The following is a 25382-nucleotide window of genomic DNA, read 5'->3' as shown; positions in this document are numbered from 1 at the left end:
TTTAGTTCTCAATTACGCGCAAAGAAATTGGAGCTCAAATGCATCGATGACAGTCTTCTTCACTTTCTGCGGAGCACTTATGTTTATACATTAGGGTTTTATCCACCATTAATCACAGAAAAAAAGAGGATTACGCAATGCTGGTTTCAGAGAATCCTTATATTTTTCAAACTGATGCCAAGAAACCGCTTAGAGCTACTTACGAGGCACATGTTTTTGTGATTTACGCTAATAGAGACCACATTTAAAAAAAAAAAATAAGTAGTGGAAGCCATTTGCACTTCAAACTGATGTGCCTCAGGTTGTGACTATTAAAGTGGAAGGAAAGGAAAAAAGCAATAGACCTCACGGGATGGAACCGTTTTTAAGGAGCAGTAAAACCATACTTACTGGATTGCTCAAGACAGTGAATGACCGTGGCAGAAAACGTGACATCGAGCCTCTTCACCTGTACAAATACAAAATGTGTATTTAAAGGGATTGCATGTCTAAATTTAAGGGAGCATGCACATAGTGAAAAGATCTATTAAGGACACATACCTTGAGACAAGAGTTGCATAGTTCGCCTGTCAAGTTTAAGCCAACAGCTTTGTGTTTTGTCTAAAAAAGAGACAAAAGGAAACAATATACGCTTAGACGCTTAACTGGGCCGGTGTTATGGAGGTTGTCATGGTTTCTATTTTGCTGTTACTGTGTTATCAGCGATGCTACTGTTTACTAGTCATTCAGATATGATTGTTTGATAAAGTATTAAAGTGTTATTTTAACAACAAAGACATACTGTATCTAAGCGACTTCCTACAACAACTAACAGAAAACCAGTTTTTTGGTAGATACCCTTTAATGATTGGTGTAATTAGATTTAATTGCTTTGTTGAGTACACACAGTGGTTAGAAGATACACCACCGTAGAGAAAACATCTTGCTTTGCGGCAATAAAAAGGAAATATATATAACTGCACAAGACGTGGCCATGTAATCATTGCCAGCACATTGTTGCAGCTTATTCATATAACTAATGCAGATGTTTTTCATACAGTGCACACGTATGAATATACATTACTTTGTTCTATGTGATACCTACCACATGCATAGTGTGTGTGTCGCAAACAGTAGAGCCTTCGGACCTTGCACACAGCCCCACAGAAAACGTTGCAGTGACCTGTGACAACATCTCGATGTCTTCCTGACCTTGTTGTCTCGTCACAATCATCTCCCATGCTGGAAATTGTTGCACAACTATATTATATTGACCAGTTCTACAACACCACTTTACATGATGTCTGTCATTATCTTCATTATATAATCAAAAGATTTCTCTAAAACAACAGTAAAAGTGGGTATGTTGCCTGCTGTATCCACTAATAGAAGATATTTGTGATAGGAATATGATAAAAAAATAGTACCTTGGAATCTTGCATTAACAAAGGGACACCTGATCCAGGAGTGAGATCCTGCAGTGAACTGAAGAACATAGTACAATTATATTTTGTCGCGCTTTTCATCCAACAGTTATATGAAACTCATAAACATTACCTCTTAGTTCTAAGAAAGGAATCTAAATGTGAGAATGTGCATCAGAGACCCTATACAACCCATTTTATGCAACATATACAGGCCTATGGTTCCAATAAACTGTGTAACCACTGTTTTAAATCAATAGTCAAAGTATTAACAAACTGCAGATAACAATAGTTGCATTACTTCTGCTTTGTGTTTAGGTTACCAGTTAACTCTCACTGTTGAATTTATCTAGAAAGGAAGACTGTTTGAACACAATGTTCCCTTTTCCCCCTGTAAACGCGTGATAATACACTGTGGGCTGTCCTTACATAGAAATAAACTAGCGTAGCGGACAAAATGCTACTAGCATTATTCCCAAACTGATGCATTTGATTGTTTTTTTATCCAATGTACTGAATATCCCATTTTCTAGCTTGGTCACTTTGTAGCTTATGTTAGCTAACTGGCTAACCAGTATCTGGCTTCCTCTTACAAACAGCTAGACTGGCTATGTCTAAAATCAGCCTAACATCAACTCTAAAGCTTGCAACCAGATAGACTTACTGAAGTTAATGTAGGTTACACAGCCAAGAAATAGTCTGACACAAAAATCCCAATAAAATTGCAGCATGCAATTTGTCCTTTGGTTTGATTTGAATAAGTTATGACATGTTAATTAGTGAACTTTCGAGGTTATGGTATGTTAATTTTGAACCCTTTGACAGACGTAGGCAAGCTATTTTTAGTTGAGCAGAGCTAAGTTAACCAGTTGCTTGCTGTGGCTTTATATTTAAGGTAAGAACAAACATGAGAGTCATATTAATCTTATCATCCTACTCTAAGCAAGAAATAAGTGTATTTCCCAACACATTTAATTATTCTTTAAACCGAGAGCCAAGTTATTTGAGCTGAACCCAATTTCTGATATGCTGCCTTCATAAAAACAACATTTGCACAGTTGCCACAGCAGGTGGAAAGGACATCTTTTTGTAATAAGACCTGATAGTGTCCACATTTAACTCCTAGTCATATGTTATGGTAACAATATTATGATTTATATCAACCCCATTGTTTCTCTACAGTGAAACTCCTGAAGTGTCAAAGGTAAAAAGTGATCATTACCTTCATGCACATCTGAGGGTGTGGATCCACTTTAGAAAATGAAATCTGAAAATCAAAGATTGATGAAATAGTTATTATTAAAAAACACAAAGCAGCACTTTAAGTATTTAGTTTAGGTCAGACTGACTAGACTCTAGTTTGGGTTCAGACTGAGTTTCTTTATAGGTAAGCTGGATTTCGCTTCCTGGCTATTTAGAGAATTCCCTTCTCAATTGACATTGCCTCATGTGTTATTCAATAACAATCTCTAATCAATTTCAGATGTTCTAAACAATTTCAGTTCCTTTTAAGGATTAAAACGTGCCCAGGCTCTCCCGTTTTTGCTGCAACTGCACTATTTTTAGCAAGTGTTAGGATAAGCTTTACTGCATACGGGTCTAAATCAACATTTACATGAGCTCATGCAAGATGTTCCAATGTAAACAATTGATCTTTGACATATTACCGTTTTTACAAGATGAAAAATATACATAACAAACATATATGCATTTTTCCACTGTATAAAGTGCGCTTAGTCGTTGAGTGAGACATCGCCTGAATGTGTTTGTACTTTGCATATCACGTAAACACCACCTTCAAGTGACCAGAAACCTAGCAAGGGAAACACAACTGCGGTTTCAACATTGTTGTTTGTACCTTTTCTCTGCTGACATTCTGTGAGGCATGAGGAAAATCCACACAGAAGCCATCGTCTCTTTTCTGACACAACCCAACCACAGCAGTCACTGGACAGGCGGGCTTCCATGATAGAGTCTCCTCCAGTGGGTCAAAGTTAATGCCAGACCACAGGTCCTCGAGACCTGCGAGCAAGGGGGGTCACAATCTTTTATAAATCATATGGCATCAGTTCTGAAACACTAGAGCACACGTTTGGTTTACTTTTCATGACTAAAAACAATCAGGGAACTCACGGTCTTTGAAGGGGCAGACCTGGACTCTCGGAGCATCCATCACAGTTGACCAACCCTTTAAAAGGAATATATTTGTAAAGTTCAATCCCTTATCTTAGAAGTGATGTAGAAACAGATAATAAGTGCTCATAACCAGAAGTGTTGGCAGAAGCTTTACCTCAATGCAGAGGCAGGGCAAAGGTCGGGAGTATGGGAAGGTGGCGCTCTTTACGGGTTCCCCTTTCTTTATCTGGAAGGTAAACAAAGCTTTATAACAGTTTTCCATCTTTCTTTGGCATGCATGTTTGTAAGCATGGGTTTGTGGTTGACGATTCTGGGGGATTCCTTAGTCAAAAGAAGCCACATTTCTTTTCACTGGCAGATTCAGTAAAAGTTCCCAAAAGGTAACTGAGCATCCCTACTAAGATTGTTCTTTCATGAAGTGGTGAATACTTATTCACACAAAAAATCATTCTGATTCTTAGTTTCCAACAAACTGAGGGACTAACCAGTGTGTTGGCCCCTATCCCAACGCAGATGAAATCCTTATGGCATAGACGGAGGTGGTAGTCGTGATCTTCCAGCATGTTTGACACAGTGACACTCAGCTCCTTCCTCTCTGGGTTTACATCATATGATAGCCTACCAGCTGAATGAGACAGACATCAATGTTAGTGAGAGATTTTCATCTTGGTCATAGGTACAAGTGAGTGTTATAGTTTGGGTGTTTTATCATGTCTTATTGTGGTAGTCTGTTTTCCTTGTTTGAATTCCTGCCTTAGTTTTCCTGCCCTTGTGATTGTCTGATGTCATTCACCCGTCTCCCCGCCCGTGTGTCACCTGCCTCAAGGTACCTTATTACCCTCTGTATCAAGTCTTTGTGTTCCTCTTGTCCGTTGTCAGATTATTGTTTTCCTGTTACGGTGTTCCATGACACAGTGTCTGTTGTCAACCCTGTTGTTTGTGTTCTGGTTACTGCGTTTTTTTGGAATCCTGCCAGTTTCCGGATTTTGCACTTCATGTTGTGCTTTTTGCCTGCTGGATTATTGGACTCCCTGTTTGTATGAACTCTGCGTTCTAATAAATCCTCAACTCAAACTTTCTTTTGCCTTGCCTGCCTGCCTGTTCTCTGCGTTTGGGTCCTCTCATCCCCTGCATCCCAACAGTTAGGGCCAACAGTAGGTTTCCAACCTGAGTGTTGGTACCGGCTAGGGGCCACAAGATATTCTGAGGGGTCCAAAAAACAAATCTTCCTGTTCAATCTTTGCTTTTTTCTTGTTAAGTACTGGATAGTGTTACTTCTTCAGGCCACTAGAATGAATTCAAACAAAACAATCTCAGGGGAGAAAATCACGCTTTGATTTAACTGCTAGGGCTAACTGACACATGCTAACAAGACCTACTGGATTTAGATTTGTTTTAAAAGCTTAATGGGCAAAAAGGTTGCAGGCCACTGGTTTATAATACTGTATGTTAGACAAAATGATGCATTGCCTCAATGGTTTAAGAAACAAACATGTACTCACTGATGCATTCTGGGACATGATTTCGCAAATCTTCATTGGTGCATTCTGTGGACAAATGTAAAAAGGACTACTGATTGCCATGGGGATTTCAATAAAATACAAGGAATTTTTTGGGAGCTTACACAACATCAATCATTGACTTAATTTATTTACAATGTAATGCAATCCATCTTCAGCTGTTTGATTTTCTATGTTAACACTTTTCCTCCCATGTGTGTTTGCATTATTGTGCAAATACGGCACATGGTCTCACCTGGAGCGTTATAAGTTCCTTTCCAGGTCACATCACAGTAGTTTGGCACAGTTTTCACTGTCACTTGCACATATTGGCTTGGAGAAATGTCGGTGCAATCATTCTCAACTATTACCTTCAGGAAAAGGGCAAATAAAAACACACACTGTCACACTTCTGCAGTTTAGAAATGTCATCGAGCAAAATGTACTGTATGTTTATCAATCTACAAAAAAGTGACTTTCATTGTTAAATTACAGCCTGTCTTAGTCTGGGTTTTGAGAGTTTAGAGTTTAAATATGATCTATAAAAATGCACCAAATATCAGAATAATTGCCTTTTTAAACTAGAAGTCATTACTTATCTGTCATCTGACATTGTTATGTCTTTATATTGAAGAATTGTGTGCTTAAGACTTTGAGAAATGAAAGCCAACTCACAGATGTTACAGAAAATATCTTGATTAATGTTTTGGCAATGTCATTTTGTCTTTTTTATTTTTTTTAAGTATACTCTAACAGAAAAGTTTTCAGTACCTGCATTCCAGACATTCTTTCTCTTGACGCTCTTTTGAAGGTGAACATTTGGCAGTTGACCATCATCCCCGCAGTGGAGGTGCAGATGCTCAAACCATGTATGGACTCTGGAGAGAAAAATATATCAAAGTCAGAAGCCAGAAGGTGGGTTCAAGACACAGTTGTGGTGAACGTGACATACATAATTCACCATGTTGCTAAGTGTTGTTCCACACACATTTGATTAGACATGTAATTTGCTGCCTTGGAGTCACCGCAGTTAATGATAACTGTTCAGGGAACATGGCTCCTTTAAATGCTGTGAATGCGTGATGATGTGGGACGTTATAAGGTCAGCATTAGGCTCAGCACATCATTCTGTATTTAATGGTTTTCTCCGGTTGAATAAACAAGCCACGCTTTTCTAGTGCTCAACGTGAGAAATTGTCTCTTGCATCTTGCTAAAATTTCCACACTGGTGACCCCGACTTTTGTCTGGTAGACGGATCCAGAGATACGACACGATCATGACCGCAAACGCTGTCACCCTCAAACTCCCCGAATTCTTGGAATCATCGGCTTCTGCATGGTTCGCCCAGACAGAAGCGCAGTTTGCGTTGCGGAAGATCACCTCGGATACAACAAAGTACTACCATTGTTGTGTCTGCCCTCGGAAATTCAACAGCATCCAGAGTGGTGAGCTTGCTAAAAAAACCTCCGGCAAATGGGAAGAATGCAGCACACAAGGCCCACCTGTTGAAAACATTTGAGCTGTCGGACGCCAAGAGAGCCAGTAGGCTTTTCTCTCTTCAAGGACTGGGTGACAGCAAACCCTCTGAGCTCATAGACCCGTGCTGGACCTTTTGGGTGAACACAGGTCCGATTTTCTGTTCGTTCAGATTTTCCTGCATCAGCTGCCTTTTCAAGTTAGAGCTGCACTAGCTAACACCACAATCATTGCCTGTCGGAGACTGGCCAAAGAGGCTGATAAGTTTTTCCTGACGAGTCAGGGAAATTGCGTGGCCGCGACTTTTCCCCCGCGCATCTGTCCTGTGACACTGGACGACTCCACACTCATCGCTGCAACCACTTCTCGCCAGCGGCAGTCTTCAGATCCCCAACGGTCTTCAGGCTTGTGTTTTTACCATGCCAAGTTTGGACCCAAGGCTAGCAAAAGACTCAGTTTTGAAGGACCTGTCTTTTCTTTTTGTGTACTTGGATGACATCCTGGTGACAACCACATCCAAATCTCAGCACCTGGCACACCTCCGCACCCTGTTTGAGTGGCTTAGCCAGCATGGACTAATTATCAACCCCGTCAAGTGCCAGTTTGGTCTCGCTACCATTGACTTCCTGGGACACAGAGTCACTGAGAATGGGGCAGTCCCCCTCCCTTCACAGTTTCCACGCCCGACACTGTCAAATCCCTGCAGGAGTTCCCGGGCATGGTGAATTTTTACCATCGCCTCATTCCTTGCGCCGCTCAGCTAATGCAGCCCTTGCATGAGCCTTTGAAAGGTAAACCCAAGCAGGCTGTGGACTGTACTTAGAGCAGGGACAAGGTGTTCGCTGCCACTAAGGAAGCCCTAGCGAACGCCACCCTGCTGGCTCACCCCTCTCCTACAGCCCCCATCGCCATCACCTCAGATGCCTCGGACTATGGTGTCGGGGCTATCTACGAGGAGTGCGGGGTGGGGCCTGGCAGCCGCTGGCTTTCTTTAGCCGTCACGGTTACGCCCCAGTGAGCGGAATGACAGCACTTTCGACCGAGAGCTGTTGGGTCTCTACCTCGCCGTCAGAGATTTTCGTTCCCTGCTGGAAGGCTGACACTTCACTGCTTTTGTGGACCACAAGCCGCTAACTGATGCCATGGCCAAGGTGGCTGAGCCGTGGTCCGCCCGCCAGCAACAACATCTGTCCTACATTTTGGAGTTTACTACGGACTTGCAGCACGTTGCCGGTAAGAGCAACCACGTGGCAGACTGCCTGTCACGGGTCGTAGCAGGGGCAGTCCATCTTGGTTTGGATTACAATCACATGGCAACGGATCAGACCAAAGACCCGGACGTGGAACTCCTGAGGACCCCGACTACAGGGCTGCAAGTTGAGGATGTGGGTTTTGGCAATGCCGGCCCCATAGTCCTGTGTGACGTCACCACAGGCCGTCCTGGGCCACTTGTCCCAACTGGATGGAGACGTAAAGTTTTTGATGCCATTCATGGTCTCTCCCACCCAGGTTCGAAAGCGTCAGAAAAACTGGTTGCAGCAAAGTTTGTTTGGCACGGCCTCAAGAAGGATGTTAGGGACTGGGCCCACAGCTTTGTTGACTGCCAATGGGCCAAAGTGAACCACCACACTAAAGCCCCGTTAGAGTTGTTCCCCGTTCCAGAGAGACGTTTTGACCATGTGAACGTTGATCTAGTTGGTCCCCTGGCCTCCTCTAATGGTTTCACATACCTGTTTACCATGGTTGACAGGACCACCCGCTGGCTTGAGGCTGTGCCACTGACGTCGGTGACGGCTGTCGAGATGACACGGGCATTTATCGGCACTTGGGTTGCCCGTTTTGACACTTCATCAGACATCTCCTCTGACCGGCGAGCGCAATTCACGTCTGAGCTGTGGAATGCTGTCACACGGAGCCTTGGAGTGAAGCCCCACCGCACGACCGCATATCACCCGCAGGCTAACTGACTTTGTGAACGTTTTCATAGGTCAATGAAGGCTGCCCTGCGTGCCAGCCTTAAAGACAGCAACTGGGTTGACAAGCTCCCATGGGTGATTATGGGCATCAGGACTGCGCCAAAGGAGGACCTTTAGTCCTCTACAACAAAGCTGGTTTATGAACAGCCGCTGCAGGTTCCATGGGATTTTGTCCATAGTGCCACAGTTCCCTGGTCTGCTACTCTCCAGCGGTCTACTTTACTGGACAATGCCAGGCTTTTTGCGCCTGTCCCCACTTCTTGTCATGGACTTCCTCAGTCACACGTCCCTGCTGGGCTTCAGACGACTGACTATGTTTTAATCCGCCAGGAGGCCCACAAGGGACCTTAACCAGCTAGTTAATTATTTGTGCCTTTCAGTGTGACTCAGCTTGACTTTAATGTCATACAGGAAGGAAAAGTATGTGTCACATTATATTGCCTGAGTGGACTAAAGTATCAATCAGGATCAAAGGGATTTCCCCATTTCAGCCCAGGCAATAAGGAAACCCATGGAAATGAGTGTCCTGTGCTGCAAATATCTGCCAGCATGTGAGTTTTGGTCTACATCTTATCAGATTAAGTGCAAAATCAGGAACAGAAAAAAGCAATTTATACAGCCATGACGCAGAAGCAGAAGTCTCATGGAATTATCAGTCATCTTGCAAATGAGTTAGTTTAGTAAATGAGACTGCCTTCACTGGTTGTCACTGGTCATCTGCATTTTCATGCAACACAAGTAAATTCTGGTCAATAACCCAGTAACACTGTCTCTACAGCACCTGTTTACTGGTTCCACTTATTATTCCACTTATTTAGTATTTTCATCATTCTCATTCTCACATCTCACTTATTATTTACTATTTACTCCTCAATCCCATTCTCACATCTCACTTATTATTTATTATTTATTTGTTATTTATTCATCATTCTCATTTCCTATTTTAGAACTGTTCAAATTGTCCACACTATTTATACTGTTCATATTGTAACATAATAACATAATACTATTTATTCCCAGTATCCTTTGCATTATGCTCCACATTTAAATAATTTTTATTGAACTCTTCATTTTACTCATGCCTCTATATTGTTTCTGTTTAGAGTATGTATATATTGTGTATATATTAATGTGTATATATATATATATTTATATATATATATTTTTTTTAATGTGTAAGCAAATTTTGAGCAACGATGCTCCAAAGAAAAATTCCTCGTATGTGTCCTCATATCGGGCAAATAAAGCTGATTCTTATTCTGATTCTGATCAGTGATGACCACATCTAACTGCCTAATTGACTCATCCTACATTGGCTTGACCAAACCCAAAAAGTTGCATTTGAAACGTACTCATTATGACGAAGTCAAATAAATTGAGTCACACCTTCTGTTGGTGTGACGGTAAGTTATGAAGAACATACTAGAATTCTAGAAAATAAAGACAGTGTGAACAGTAGGCAGTCACTGATAGCAACATATAAATTCTGCAGGCTAGGGGCCCCATTACTTATTAGATTCTATTCCTACAACAGTCACCTGCATCAACGTATCTGTAATGGGGTATTGTGAGGTGTTTTTGGGTGAAACAAATTCAGTTTTTAAGTTGGCTTTTACATCTTTTAAGTCATGCTGATGACATTTGTTTGTAAAAAAAATAAAAAAATGTTTCATTACTTAGTATTGCTCTGTTAAAGATTGATATTTAAACAACTCTAATTCCACAGCACACTGTGGTTTAAAAGGCAGCCAATCTACAGTTTGGATGTATTTAATGTCCATTGACAATTAACTTTGCTAAACCCAGCTGATCACTGGCTAATCAATGTCTAACCTTGGAATGTCTCCTCTACGGTGCAGGCTAAACACGTATTACAAGAATCTGGTGGGATGTAGTTCACATTTTATGGTAAAACTGTGCAATAGCTTCAGTAACTTCATACATGTTCCCGCTAAACCCAATTAGTCACATAGGAATGTCTCAATCAGTTGTTTAAAAAAAAAAACTTGCTTATGTGGTAACTGTTCATTACAGAACATTTCAAAATGTTCACTGAGGAAGAAAGGTCAACTAGATGGACAACTTAGTGGCAATCAAACGTTTTTTCTATGTAAAAGCATTCTGCAAATATAGTGTCAAAACATTTACATACCAGTAAGTTGTAATGTGGTTTTGATCCTGAGGCGTAAGGAGCACTTCTGCCTCCCTTCACAACTCATGACTGTGGAGAGGCTGATGTTTTGGAACACGGAGGATGGGTTGAGACCTTCAGCGGGGTCCTGACACGGAGGCGGAAACCAATCTACACGGGACAGGGGCCGAGAATAAATATGTGTCACACATCATCTTTCAGGGCCCATACTGCCACATACTTGATTAGTTAGAAAATACTGATGCAATCATGTTGTTCTGTCACAGAACAGTAAGTCATTCCTACATTTTTATTATGTTCTGGTTGAGTATTTCTCCTGTCACAATCCCAGTAACATTGTGTGTATGTTTCCAGGGAAAGAGACTGGCATGTCAAATCAAGCATAAACTGTGCTTTCCAAATGTGAAAAAATATCAATTAACCATGTGTTTTGTCATTCTCTATTCTTTATTTAGAAGAGCAAAGAACAGCATTTCCTCCATCATGGTCTTTTGTGCACATAACATGTCACATGCAACATCAAGCTACTTCTTTAGATCTTTAAATGAGAGTGTGTTCTGTTCAGTTTGTTGACTGTCAGTTGTGCATTACATGGTAGTGTTGAAATAATATATTGGGTTATTATTTTAATTGCATGTACTTCAACTTCAACTTTGTGTCCCTGAAGGGCAATAAGGGGTGCAGCAAGTATAAACACGTACAAGACACATAAATCCATAATCTTTAATAACATAACACACATAGTCCAACTGGAATACAACAGTAAGAGTACAGGGAAAAATAAATACCAGTACAAGACAACAACATCAGCATCCATTACATTACATCACCAACCCCTTTTATCAACCTTATTGACATCCTCAACACATAGTCAACAGACTAGAATATATAACCAACCAAGGAATAAAGAAAGAAAGAAAGAAAAGAAAGAGGACAAAATTAGGTGGACAAGAGATCAAAGAAGACTCTTAAGGCAAAGGCTCCCGGTATAAAGGAGTAATTGTACCTGTTACTCCTTACAGATAGATATATTAGACGGGAGACAGGCGACGAGGCTGAAATTCAGGGAATAAGGGGTGGGAACTGTCGGAGTGACTATCCTGACTATCTGTACATGGAACAAGTCTGACAATGTGCACTGTTGGACAACCAATGTATTGTTGCTCATCTGCACAACTCTGTATAGTGCAGTTTTGGACTTGATGTTAAGATTTCCAAACCAACAGAGAAGTGAGAAGGTCAGAAGAGATTTAATATAAGATCGGAATCATGAGGGACTTGTTGACATGAAACTTGGACAGTTTCATCAAGCAATACAGGCCCTGCTGGCCTTTTTCATACCATATGAGTGGTGAGGCACTCTTCAGATTGATTTTCAACAATGGTTTGTGTTTAAACAAGTTTTATAGGCTTTTTCAACCCTGCCTTAAAGGCAACTCTGAACACTGAAGGGAATTTCAAAGGCACCCTCACTAATTTGTATTTATTTACTTAATTGTGCAGAATCATGTCCTGTTTGCATGCACGAGTGCAGATGTGATGTAGCTGCAGTGCATGTCTATACTCACTGTTTGGCTTGGTTTTGCAGTGGAGGCCCTGCAAGGGGAGAGAGGGAGAGAGAGAGAGAGAGAGAGAGAGAGAGAGAAACAAAATAAAACACAGTGTTACTCTGTGAATCATTTTGAATAGGTAGTTTACATTAATAAAGTACAAAGGTAACTGCGCTCTAGATCGGGGGATTCCCGTACAACCAGGAGCTTTTTACATCCTCATTGCTCCTTTAGGTAAAACACTATCTGTTTGTCTTTTTGCCGCAGTTGGTCATCGTCCAACACAGCCAAGCGTGTAGGCTAAACCTGGAGCCTGCGCCAACCTTATATTAGTTTTTAATTTGCAGAGAGCATTCACACAGAGTGCATCCCCTGTGTCATCACGTGCACTTTGCTTAGGCTCACTTCCAAAACTTTGTAGAATGCAGCCTTGTGTAGGCCTATTTATCAGACAGGAAATATGCCCTGTGTTCATGCACCAGTGGTGACTGACAAGATGTATGAAGTGAATTCAGGGCTTTTTTAAATTTGGTAAATACTCCACTTGTTCTTTATTTAGGAGGCGTTGTAAACATGCAACAAAAGATAGTTTATAAGTCTGAAAGAGAAGTAATGCTACAGTAGAAAGGTGAGTGTGTTCTCTAATCACTCTCCACCAAAGTACATTTGCAGCTGGTTTGATTTCCTTCTTAGGCTTGAGTAAATGGTAAGTTGAGTAATACTGTACAGGATTTGAAAAAAAATACTATAGTCTTTGTGGACTACACACTAGCCCCCTTTAAATATGCCTGCTCCCCTTTGCATTATGTATCCTCATACACATGGGTAAGTCACACAGGTAGAGGTATGTGTCATGCATTGGCTCACTAGAGCCCTTTCCCCAGAAAGAATGCACAATGGTTGTTACTTGTAGAATAAGTTGTAGCTATACAGGTGGTGGTGGTAGTAATAGCAGATAACTTATGATAGACATCACATTTCTTTTAACTTTTAGAAACTATACAATGAGCAGCAGTATTATTGTATACTATCAGTAGCCTCATCAGCAGTAATATGAGGTAATGATATGACACTACTATATTTACAGAGGCAATTGTTTTGTATCTTGGTTTGTTTAATGTTACAAAGGATGCAGTTTTACCTTAGAACACCTGGTACCACATTTCTCTATCCTCTCCAGTCCTGAGTTTTCTTCTGCAGCTCCATCCAGACACAAACAACAATGACACATCAGCAAGGCTGCCCACACGATCATTTTCACCAGAACTAGGCACCCAAACTTAGACGTCTTCTTCCTCTTGCTGGGTCCTGCAAACAGTTACTTTTGCTGCTTCTTCTTCTTTTTTATATTGCTATTTTTCTTTTCTTTTTACCAGGCCGAGGGGATGCGTGGCAGTGTCAGATGAGGATTGGCCTGATGTGACAGGTAGTTGGATGGTGAGGAGACTCTCCTGTTTATGTTGTCTTGAGTGTGATGATATCCAGTGAGGTAGTGCACTGGGGCAGAGCCAAGCACACGGAGTGAAACACAGGCTGGTAAAAAGAGTGGATTTAAATATTCCTCAGAGGAGGCGGGCCAAAAGCATTTCTCTTTTTTACTCTTCAGCAACATGCAAGTCATACAACACATCCTCCTTTTTTCTACTTTCTCCTCCTTTTTTTTGGTACTTCTGACACACTTCAAACAATCAACGCTGATTGGAAAATCGGAATCCTTGCCAATGCGCCACACACACACACACACACACACACACACACACACACACACAAAACTATTGCTTCAATTCAAACTCTAAAATTACGGTGCATCCTTCCCCGAAATAACACATTTTTTAATTTCTGGGAAATACAACAATCCCATGTGATGACGGAGATATGGTGGCTGAAACTTGATCCATGCATGACTTTCATTATGCTGTGTTCACCCTGTTTGACCTTTTTGAAAGCCACAGGACAAGACGGTACGTTTGACGAAATGGAGTTTCGGAAGAGCTATTGGGAAAAGGCTAGTTAATGAGCTGGTTTTGTTTCTGTAAAACACAAATACTTTCACTCGCAGTGACAGCAATAACAATGGCCCCTGACATTTAACTCCCCCACAAAGAAAACTTCCTCTTGGCTTTTGCTATAACTGCACACATGCCCTAACATGGGCAACACTCTGTGGCGTTGAAAGGACTGTCTTGGACTGTATAATTTGACGAGTTTGCACATGTTTCTTTTAAAGAATAATTTCTTTAACTTGCCATCACTTATTGTTTTTGGGTGCTTTTTAGGAGGATCTGTGAACACAATTGACATATAGCAATTTATTAGCAAATCGTTTCTTATTTACATAACCAGCTGATACAGATAAGCAACATTAGCCTTTATGTTGTGTTTCTGGCCAACTGGCAAAGTCAAATATTTGCTCTGCTATGGCTTTTAACCTGAGTGACCTAACCTAAGTACTGAGGCTCTTTAGCAGGTATTAGCTCCACTATGTTTACCAGCTAGTGGCTCACTGTGTCTGTATGTCTGCTGTTTGGTGCAGAGTAGGTAGTGTACAGTGGGTTTTTTTCTGTTAAAAACAGCATCTGGCTTTGGCCAAAACAACAATGAGAGCAATGAGAGGAAACCCAAACCCTTTAACCATTACACAATAATTTGACCTGTTTTTGTGCAACAGGTCAATGTGCTTTAAATCAATCATCCAGTGTCTTAATTCTTAATGTTTTGTTTGCCTTTTTATAGTGTGAACCACCTCTTTCTACTACTAAATCACATCAAGCAACAGCTCTCACACTACAGAATTTCCTATCTTTATTCATTAGAACTACTTGTCCTGCCAGAAACAGAATGTTACAAAGAAAAAAAATTAAAAGACCAAAAAAAAAGTCTTAAAGCAATGTAGGAATTTCCTAATCCCTCTGATGCTGGGAATGACAGGGAAGAAAAGCCCTTCTATTATAATCTCAGGTTATTAGAATGTCTGGAGGGCATTTGATTGATCACAACAAGTGAGTCAACAAATGTAGAGATATGCATTACAAAAGTCTGTCTGGCATTTCCAAACAGCAACCATGCAGTACAATGAAGAACAAAACACTTCACTTGTGTTTATTGTCAGACACTGCACTTCTTTGAAATGCCGTGTTGTGCAATAACATCAAAGCAAGACGATTAAAGAGTTCAGCCAATGGGACAAGTGAGATGATCTTTATCATGCACAATTGTATCTTTACATGAACATGATGAACATGACAAAAAAATTATCCAGCTAGGTTCCTACTGTTGTTCCTAACCCTTAGGAAAAAGACATGCCTGGCTTAAATCCGACCAATTACGTAGGTAAAACAAAACACAAACAACGTCAGAGAGTTGTCAATAAAGAATCAATTGGTTCCTCAACGAAAAGTCAAAGAATATTGATATGACACACCTGGAGCTATTGATATAAGACCTATTTATGGTAGTATTTCTTGTCATTATTTCCCAAAATAGCACTATAACACAGTATAGCTTGAAGGATTTCCTGAAAGAACACTGTAACAAAAATCACTTTGGTACCTTGCACAGTCATTGCGTTATCAGGTTAAACCTGTTGTGTAACGGCTCTATCTACTGGGATTGAGTAAGTATTACAACACTCACTGTTTTCCCCACAGTCATGACATTTGCTATGGGTTTCAATGGGTAATGATAAAGTTATAAATGTTAGTAATTCATTAATAACTAGTCATTGCTTTTTATGTACAGTGAGCCATCAAGGATGCAGTCACAACCTTTTGGTAATTCAGACTGAAGGAGTTCTCATTTTATCGCCGGATTAGTCATCAAGTGTGGTTGTTTTGTAAATCATTAATAACGTGCTTCCGCCACTGTGATGACCTGTCATGTATGTGGGAGTACATGTTAATAAGCTGTGCAGCTCTTCTCTCAAATATAAGTGCTTATTGGAGGGGCCCTCTTGGCGAATTAAAGAAACTATGCTGGGGAACATTATGTACAGACATATCTTTTATTAACAGATAATAAAAACATGACCCTATAAGTTATTAACCCAATTTAGGAAATACAAAATCATTTTCTAGGTATTATTTTTGGCTTTAACGTCAAACAAAACAAAAGTAAGAAGTATAATAAGAGTAATACTTATGAATAATAACAATAATATTAAGAAGAATTTTAATATGCCTATAAAGTATGTATTAAGGATTAATAAAAATAATAATAATAATAATAATAACACAGTAAAAATAACATTTTATAAATCTAATTACTTCCATCGTATTCCAAATTGAAATGTTTTCTCTTACCAATAGTGTCCTTCAGCTGCTTATTTGGGACAGACGGGTCTAGCCTTTATAAAGTACTTTGGAATAGGCCACAGGAGACGCCCTCGGGTGGCTCCCTTAATTTCCTCCACAGGGATTTAAAAAAAAGACAAACTCCTTTTCCTTTTGATCATCAAAATAATTCCTGACATAGCCTCTGCCAACCGTCATGTAGCCTAAGTGTGGTATCAAGTGTTAAATTGTAATATAATATTTATTTCGTTTATGACAATAGTGTACAATCCAGGGGCAGGGTTTTTACATAGACTGTTAATATTAATAATATACAGTCTATGGGTTTCTATAGCTGGTATAAAGGCTTATCTTTAACCTGCTGTCAGACGCTGTAAGCTGCTCATCCTGACCACAGCACTCACTGTGAGAATGATCAATCTTTGCTGCTCCTACACTGCAAAAAATATCAGTCTCATTTACTGTAGTCCATAGGCGTAGTTTACAGGGAGGGGGGGGTCAAAACTGGCCAGTGCAAATCACCCCAAAAATTAATTTCCTTTACACAAATAAAGATATTTGCAACATGCAAACAAATTCAACAGAATGATGAAAATGAAGTGTTTTACGCTCAAAATTCCAATTTTGCTCAATAATGAAAAGCTCACCCCCCCCCCCCATGCTGAACCCATATTTTTACGCCCTTCCTGTAGCCTACTGAGCGTTGAAATCTTATTGTACATTGATGAGTTAAAATGTGTTATAATTAGTTAGTTATTGTTAGCGTTAACTATTAACTTGTCGTTATTACATACAAGTAATTCGGGGCGTGGATGGAGTCTAACAACTCAATAAGAAAACGTGCTTCATCATCTCAACGTCATATCCCTCCGCCAACCTAACTGTTACTGAATTACAGGCAGGGTAACAAGTTAAATAGCTAAGTCAAGGAACAGAATACACTATGAAGCTACAATTAATGGAAATTCCAGTTACCCTAAAAAAAGGTCATTTCTTAACTAAATATTCAAATAATAAATCTCATCTTACAATAAAGTATACTTGTTTCCAGTGTAGTAGCCTGCTGTTTTCACAATAAAGCTATCTTAAACTTGACTCTTCGCCACTGTTGTTGCAGTTGATCCCTGAAAATCTCGAAGGTCACTGGGCATATTATAATTTTTTTGCCTTTAAAATTTAATAACTCCATATAAACCTGGGGTCTATACGGAATTAACATTTTTTGCAGTGTGCATCCATGGTTGCATCACATGACCCGTTAATCTTCACTGTATTTCCGCGTTCACGACGGCCGATCTGTTATCAATGACTCTCCGTGGGTGTGCAGGGTTTTACCGAATGCATATCTGTCTACATCACCCTCTCCTCCGGCCGCTGAATGAATGAAGCTGTGATCATCTGAGGTTCTCCTCTTCCTCCTCCTCCTCCTCTCCCTCCGTCTCCTTCTCCATCGAGCCTGTCGTCGACCCGCGCGGCCGAGCTGGGGGGGAATCCGGGAAAAGGCAGCCGCGGCACCTCGCACCGGCCGACGGACACTCCGCCGCGACGCGCCACAAACATGCTCACCCGGGTCAAGACCGCGGTGGCCGGGTTCATGGGCGGTATAATGTCCGGGGGCAACTCCGGCGGAGTGGGCAACACCGGTTCCGAGCTGCCGCTGAAATTCCCATATATGAGACCCGAGTTCCTGGGACTGTCCCTGGATGAGATCGAGTGCTCCGCGGACCACATAGCTCGGCCCATCCTCATCCTGAAGGAAACAAGGAGATTACCGTGGGCCACCGGCTACGCTGAGTAAGTAACGGCATCACAGTGGCATGCAATGGAAAAGCATCAGCGTGTAGTCTTGTTGAGGCCCAAGTGCTTGCATGTGTCCATCACAGCAGTCCATCTCACTGATTTGCTCCTAAAGCAGGCAGGTAGACCTACACACTCCCTACACACTCTTAGGTCTTAGGACCTGCACCTGTTGTGATTGACATCCATCTCCAATGTGACTGTGGATCCATGCAGCATGCTTTTGTTCTCCATGCTTTGTGTCATATTTACATTGACATGGATGGCAGCATTCATCCAACTGGTCACAGCACCCAGAGAGCTCTTGTGCAAGAGGATGATGCACTCTCTACTGTACCAGCATCATCTGGTTATTAGTCTACAACTGTGCTCTATTCATGGCAATAGCTGTGTGTCAGTGTGTGATTGCATGGCAATAGCTTCTATATTAGCCTATACTGTAGACTGCTGGCTCTTCTTTAACGCACTCAAGTAAAGAGTTAGTTGCTGCATGCTGTAGTTTAGCAGAGGACCAACGGTTCAAGAAAGCCCTGTTAGTGTGTGGTAGGCGGTGGTTTATTAATAGCCAACTACATACAGTACAAAGTTGTATTTCAGGTTAACTCCCCTTAATATCTGCAAAAGGTGTTAGCTGTAACTAAACATTCATTCATACCGCTGTTGACTTATGATTATTAATGTTACTGGGTGTAGCCCGGGGTGCCACACAACAAGGAAAAATAAGGAACTAATTGCTACTCAACTAATTATCACATAGCACCAGAATGACAAAGAAGTAAAAAATAGGGTGCTATCTTAGATCTTTAATGACTATTCCTCCTAGATATCTGTGAATCTTCTATTGCTTTCCTTCAACAAAAATTGTTCTTCCATTAAGTCAAGATCTTTTGACCAGTTAATTAGGAAACAAGTTTGTTCTCATTCTGAATACTAAGGGTGTTCCTCAACGTTATTTATTATTATAAATATCCAGTCCTTTCTTCTCTTTTTTCACACTGGATAATAATAATAATAATAATAATAATAATAATAATAATAATAATAATAATAATTAAATTGTTAGTAATGTAATTCTTTAATTGTTTATCTGGTCTTTGGTTACAGCTTACTTCCTTTTTCTTTCATTTTCTATCTTTATAACACACACACACACACACACACACACACGCACACGCACACGCACACATACATACTCAGAGATGGCATAAAGTGTCTCTTTGGGACCGGTGTCGTTAATAAGGTCAGCTCATACCAGCATTCATCTGTAATTAAAGCCTCCTTTGCTGTTATTACAGCAGCTGTTTTGGCTCTCACCTCTCCTACACCTCCCACTTTGTCTCTCGTACTCTCTACTCTTTTCTGCTCCCAACATGAACAACAGACATGAGGAGTTGAGGAATTAAATCTTGTTTTTAACCAGACACCTTCCTGATGTGATCCCATTTTGCTGTGTTATTTTTTGTATCTCTTTCATTCAGGTGGTAGTGCAATATTGACCAAAACGCTCAAACCCTCAAGAAAAAGTGTTAAATTTGGACTTTTTGTAAGTATTTTAAGTATCGCAGCTCTTTCAATGTTAGGGTTTCTTTAATTACTTAAAACAGAGGCAACGCTATAAAGCATTGTGCTTCACCAAATAATGATCTCATCCATGGGGCCAATGTCTGAACCAGAATCTGTTGCCAAGGGTAAAGAAAGAAAGAGGGCATTAGATGTCTGACAATGGAGGGGGAAATTAGGTTTTGTTACTAATGGGAGGAAAGCTAATTGTTCCGAATGAAACAAGATTGGCAGGGAAATAAAATGACTCATCCTGCCAAATTGAGAAATAAAGACAAATTAGATGCAAGAGCATTTTTATTCACACACACACACACACACGCACACACACACACACACACACACACACACACACAATGGCAACAGCTGCACCCACCATGAAATAGAGTAGCACAGAATGATCCATTATTGATTGCACTCATTCAACACACTGTAGTCAAGAGGCATGAGAACTGTAAGTGTTGTAGGGTTTAAGAGTTCATATAAACATGCATTTTTTTTATACACAATAATGTACAACTTGCAGGACATGATCACACGCACAGATACACGCGGACACTCACAAACACACACACACACACACACGTACTTAGGTTATCAGATTACTGTTTGTTGACAGCAGATTCAATGAAGCGGACAAAGACTTCCTGGAATTGTTTATCATGAGCTCAAAAGTAGTCAGTTTGTCAGAGTGTGTTATGTGTATAATAACTCAAGAGGTATTTTCTACTATAATTACAGGTGCATTATGTATTATGTTTTAAAGCAGAGCTGTGTAATCATAGTGAGGACCCGCTGGACATGATGGTTTTTATACTATGCTACTACAAGACCTAACATGGCAACTGGTTCACACATTTTATGGGAGTTGTTAGTACAGTTATAACAAATACCAAATTTACTGTAGCAGTGTTTTCTTGACTATTGCTGCCACATTTAGAGGATTATAAGATTTGTGTGTTCCTACAGTTCAGCAGAGCCAAATTAACCATGTTTCAATGGAGCATTATAATAGTCTGAATATAGTTTAAAAAGACTCACGATGAGGCCAATTATTTGCATCCTGTGAATAATAAATGTCTTGTGTTGAACATTTATCAGACAAAAATACCATTTACATTAAAAAAAATTAAAACTAAAAGGGGCTGCTTGGTAACAAGATTTCCAAAGTACAAAGTCTTTGGATGTTAGATTCCATTGTAACAATACGTTTTAAAGTTGTAGCGAAACCCAGACATATGCCCCGATGGAGTCTAGACACTGGTGGTGGTGACGAAGAATCAAAGGCGACAAAACCAAAGGTGCCAAGGGGGCGGTCAGCTGATAAAGACCCACGGTATTATGGGTGAGACAACTGGTCTTTGAAGGGGAGGAGGAGGTGGGTCGCACTCTAGTCCTGACATGACAGCTGACAACCGCAGAGGAGAGACCAGATTTAAAACAGAGATGTCATGCTGTGATTGGCTGGGATTGGCTTGTGAAATACATGCTGATTGTGATTGGTTTAAGTGAAAAGTGAATGCATGGATATATCTGATGGTTACTAAAAAGTGATTGCATAGAAACAGTCGATCAACTAGGAGTGATGTGAAAATATTATTGGAGTCTTCCTTTAAGAATACCCCACCCATTGTCAAATACTCCATCAATTACACAATCCAATTCCATCAACATCCATCATTCGCTGAGCTCCATTAAAGCAAAATGGCCAAACAAATTAACATTGCAACAATGTTAAAAATAGAAAGTACTTTATTTATTTGGTATCCTCCTATTTACGTACTACATGGTCTGCAATGGAAATGGACTGCTACACAAAGCTTTCAAGACAATATATCTCTCTTTCTCTCAATCCCTTTGTTTTTCTCTCAAATTCAAAAAGGCTTTACATGGGCATTAGCCATTGTCACAAAAGCAATTGAATCACAAAAATAACAATTATAATTGGAACAGCAAAAGGCAAGTATTAAATCCAGATATGCTTAAGTGCATACATATTTGCATATTTATATAAATACAAGCAGAATTGCCACTTTTGCTAAGTATCTCTACATGAGCCTGTTCCTGTCTATTTTGTTCTATCTGCATTTAAGACAAAGAACCAGACGTTGATGCTGCCTAGCAGAAAACATCCACAGTCTGTGTCTATAAATAGGCATGCCAATTTCTTACACACACGCACACACACACATACAAAGATTCAAAACACCCTGCAGAGACGTCTGTAAAACTGGCCAGTCTCGTTGGAGCTGCCTCCACGATCTTTATTTTCTTACTTTTTATTTGGTAGCCCAATTACATTAGCTATCACAAGCTATAATGAAAACACTTTCATACTTTGTTGGTGTCTAGACAAGAATTTGGATTATTTGGTAAGATGTGGGGTATGTGTGTGTGTGTGGGGGGGGGGGGGGGGGGGGGGGGGGGGGGGGGGGGGGGGGGGGGGGGGGTGACCAACTCAGTATATTTCAAATCCTGTTGGATATGGCCTTGCTCATATTTGTATCTCAGGTAGCTTATTAAGAAAAGAAGCAAGGCAGTAATTTAAAAAGAATTTTTGTCAAATGCAGAAATGTGAAAAATCATATTAAAAACGTTTATGCACACCACAGATTTATTATGTGACTGTCCTTTATTGTATCATTACTGATTTTCATCTCTCCTTGGAACCTTCCGTCTCTGTGGTCTGCCTGGTTAAATCAGGGACAAATGAAGATGAAGGCTACACACACACACACACACATACACACACACACACACACTGGGCTTTGGGCATGTATGTAGTCGCACACAAACAAAGACTTCTAATTCTTCCAGAAGTGACTGTGCTGATGCATCAGGACACTCCCGGCAGAGCAGATACCGCAAACAAAGCTCTCGTGTTTGATCTTCATCAGGAACATGTACCATACAAAGCCAGCTGCTTCACTTTGTGTACAGATAGAAACCTCAGGCTGCGGCTCTGACTAACTGTTGGGATGCTGCAGTGAGCCATAATTACCACGAAAGACTGCAGTACCGTTTCGTCCAACAAAATCAGATGTTGGCTTTCATTCAACCGGACCACAGCTGTCAGACTGGGTTACCACAGCAAATGGTGCATCTGTTGCTCGTTAAAACATTTTATCTAGAAAAATGGGACTTTTATATAAAGACATCTGAGTGTCTGACAAACTGTCAAAGCCTACAACATGAGTGTGAACCTGTATACATCTTGCCTTTGTTTCAGGGTGATTAATGCTGGTAAGAGTGCGCTGAATGAGGACCAGGCCTGCTGCGAGGTGGTTGTAGCAAGAAGGAGGCCAATGAGCTACTGCCCGCCCTCCACACCCAGCAAGACCCCCACGGCCAAGAGACGCAATTCCCTGCCCAATGGAGAGGGCCTGGTGCTCCGTATTGACCACAACAAGTTTGGAGAGGTAAGAAGAACCAGAACTATAGACTCCATTGAATGTGTGAGTATAGTATATGCACAAAGGGTATACAGTGTGCATTTATTTTTTTAAGCAGTATTGATACTGAGTGGATTATCCTGGTTTAATAAAATAAACGAAAATAGTGTAAAATGAGTCATCCCAGCCATAATCGACGGTGTAATTAAGAAGGTAAAAAGGAAAAAATGTATAAATTATTAACTGGTGACATAATGGTAACATTAATTGTTTTGCACTTTAATTCCGATGCTCATGTAAGTCAGTGCCACCTCCACTAATTGGCTATCGGCCACAAAACTGCATGTCTGTTCTCTTAGAGGAGCCCTTTGAGACAGACGATTATGTCATGTTCAAAAATCCCAAAAGTTTGCATCCAAATGGAATCGTTTCCAGGGTGACACCCACTGCACTGCATGGGAATGCTGGCACAGAAGCCTGTTAGGGAATGTGGCGTAATTCCTATTTTTTCATGTCCTGGTACAGTTTTAATGGGGCAGGGTGTACAGCAACATTATTTGACAAAGACAGTGTATTTAGGCTCAGGTAGTACAAACACCCAGCAGCATTAATCATTAAGATTTGCATTTTTTTTTTTTCAGATGTGAAATTGTTTTTTAAAAATTACATTACTTCAGCCCGAGTTAGGTATAGATGATGAGTTGAAGCAGGTCTTTTGCCTACTTTTGTCAGATTTAGATCCATTATTCGCATGCATACTTAAATTGCTTTTTTAGCACAAAGATAAATTTAAAATACAGTTTCTCAGTACTTCAACATGAAAGAGGGCATTAAGATAATCTTTGTCCCAACAGCTTGATTTTTAGTCACTTATTAATCCAAAGAGGTGACCCATGACCCAGCTGTGTTTCCCGTCAACGCCCTGCTTTCATTGGAATACAGTCCACCACTGCCAAGGACTGACAGCATGGGAGAATTGGTCCTTCCAGAATTGTATAGATTTCCACTGAAAACCCATTATTCTGATGTTATAATCCCAAGAAATGGTATGAGGTACAATTCCAGTGAAGTTGTATTCCATCAGCCCCTTCAACTAGTGCATGAGTCATCATGAAGTAAATTGTGTCTGCACAGGATGCCCAGCAGAGAAGTTGCAGTTGGTGTTTAATTCATCCAGATGGAGAGATGGAGATGGACACAGAGATGGTCTTGCTTGTCCACGTAGTCAGGATGGTAGTCATAGGTCGTAGCTGATAACCGTCTTCACCTTTTCCCCCTTGGTCTTTACTATGATCTTAACATTTAAAAACCTTGAAAGGCCAGGCTGGAAGAGTCAGCAGGAGACCGGTGAGACGTCTTGATCCTGATGAGCGACTCAAAGTCATGAGATGGCCGCAGGGATCGTCTTGCTAGCTCAAGCTCATCTTCTCCATCTCGTCCTCTGTGTTTTCTCTGATGTTTCCATTTGAAAACTTGACTGACGAGCTGGCTGCCGACGACAGTCAGGACTAGCATGAAGCTATCAGAGTCAGCAGGAGACTTAAACCTTGTTGATTTCCCGATCCTGATGAGCCTCTTAGCCACATGACATCACTGTCCACGTCAACCACATAAAGCCCAACTTTTAGTTATTTTGAAAATAGAAAATTTTGCAAAAATTTTGCAGAGCTGTCAATGAGGCAACTGGAGAGGTCTGCGCCTTCTAGAACATAACATTTGGTAAAATGGCTTCACCAGATTGTTAAAAAAATCATAATTACCAAAAGTGGTCATTATAGCAAATAGCAACAATTTAGTAGTCTTTATAGAAAGTCAAAAGTATAGATAGTCGTTCTTAGAATTTTTTCAGTTGGAAGATATCTTACGTGTTGGTGTGGTTTAAGTTCACACAGATGTTTCTGGAAAGCAACAGAATTTTATTTTCTGTATAAATGAGTCTGTAGTTTTTCCGTAGCACACTCCAGACTCCAGTCATAAAACATTGTTAATGGGTATTAAAAGCCCCACTGATGAATTTGACTTTATAATAAGAGATGAGTCTAAATGCTGATCTTCTTCTAAAGCCTCTCTGTGGAAAGTGTTATGGGGGCGTGTGAGGATTGGACCCAAATGCAGAGAGGAGAACGGCAGGCAGGCAGATGGGGGTAAACA

The 25382-nt window shown here is 40.6% G+C and overlaps 2 protein-coding genes across 3 annotated transcripts in view; one reads left to right on the top strand and one right to left on the bottom strand.

Moving 5' to 3' along the window:
* il17rel (interleukin 17 receptor E-like) overlaps positions 1-13755 on the bottom strand; it is a 30794-nt gene extending 17039 nt beyond the window's left edge. For both annotated transcript variants that reach the window (XR_004655504.1, XM_034863936.1), the window contains exons 1-15: positions 13335-13755; positions 12212-12239; positions 10644-10793; positions 5810-5916; positions 5295-5409; positions 5042-5086; positions 4025-4164; positions 3694-3765; positions 3537-3591; positions 3262-3425; positions 2626-2670; positions 1407-1464; positions 1085-1221; positions 541-600; positions 391-448 (exon numbers count right to left, since the gene is read on the bottom strand). Coding sequence is in view for 1 of the 2 variants with exons in the window: in XM_034863936.1 (XP_034719827.1) it covers positions 391-448; positions 541-600; positions 1085-1221; positions 1407-1464; positions 2626-2670; positions 3262-3425; positions 3537-3591; positions 3694-3765; positions 4025-4164; positions 5042-5086; positions 5295-5409; positions 5810-5916; positions 10644-10793; positions 12212-12239; positions 13335-13448 (1348 nt within the window). In the remaining variant the exon portion in view is untranslated. The remainder of the gene's footprint in view (positions 1-390; positions 449-540; positions 601-1084; positions 1222-1406; positions 1465-2625; positions 2671-3261; positions 3426-3536; positions 3592-3693; positions 3766-4024; positions 4165-5041; positions 5087-5294; positions 5410-5809; positions 5917-10643; positions 10794-12211; positions 12240-13334) is intronic.
* A 3935-nt stretch (positions 13756-17690) lies between these two features.
* LOC117938930 (protein phosphatase 1H-like) overlaps positions 17691-25382 on the top strand; it is a 20305-nt gene continuing 12613 nt past the window's right edge. Inside the window, exons 1-2 of the mRNA XM_034863910.1 lie at positions 17691-18276; positions 23069-23258. Coding sequence (XP_034719801.1) covers positions 18041-18276; positions 23069-23258 — 426 coding nt within the window. The 5' untranslated portion in view covers positions 17691-18040. The remainder of the gene's footprint in view (positions 18277-23068; positions 23259-25382) is intronic.

This window comes from Etheostoma cragini, chromosome 23 (genome assembly GCF_013103735.1).
Source record: "Etheostoma cragini isolate CJK2018 chromosome 23, CSU_Ecrag_1.0, whole genome shotgun sequence".
In the NCBI taxonomy this organism is placed as follows: Eukaryota; Metazoa; Chordata; class Actinopteri; order Perciformes; family Percidae; genus Etheostoma; species Etheostoma cragini.
This window is presented reverse-complemented; position numbering and strand designations above follow the sequence as displayed.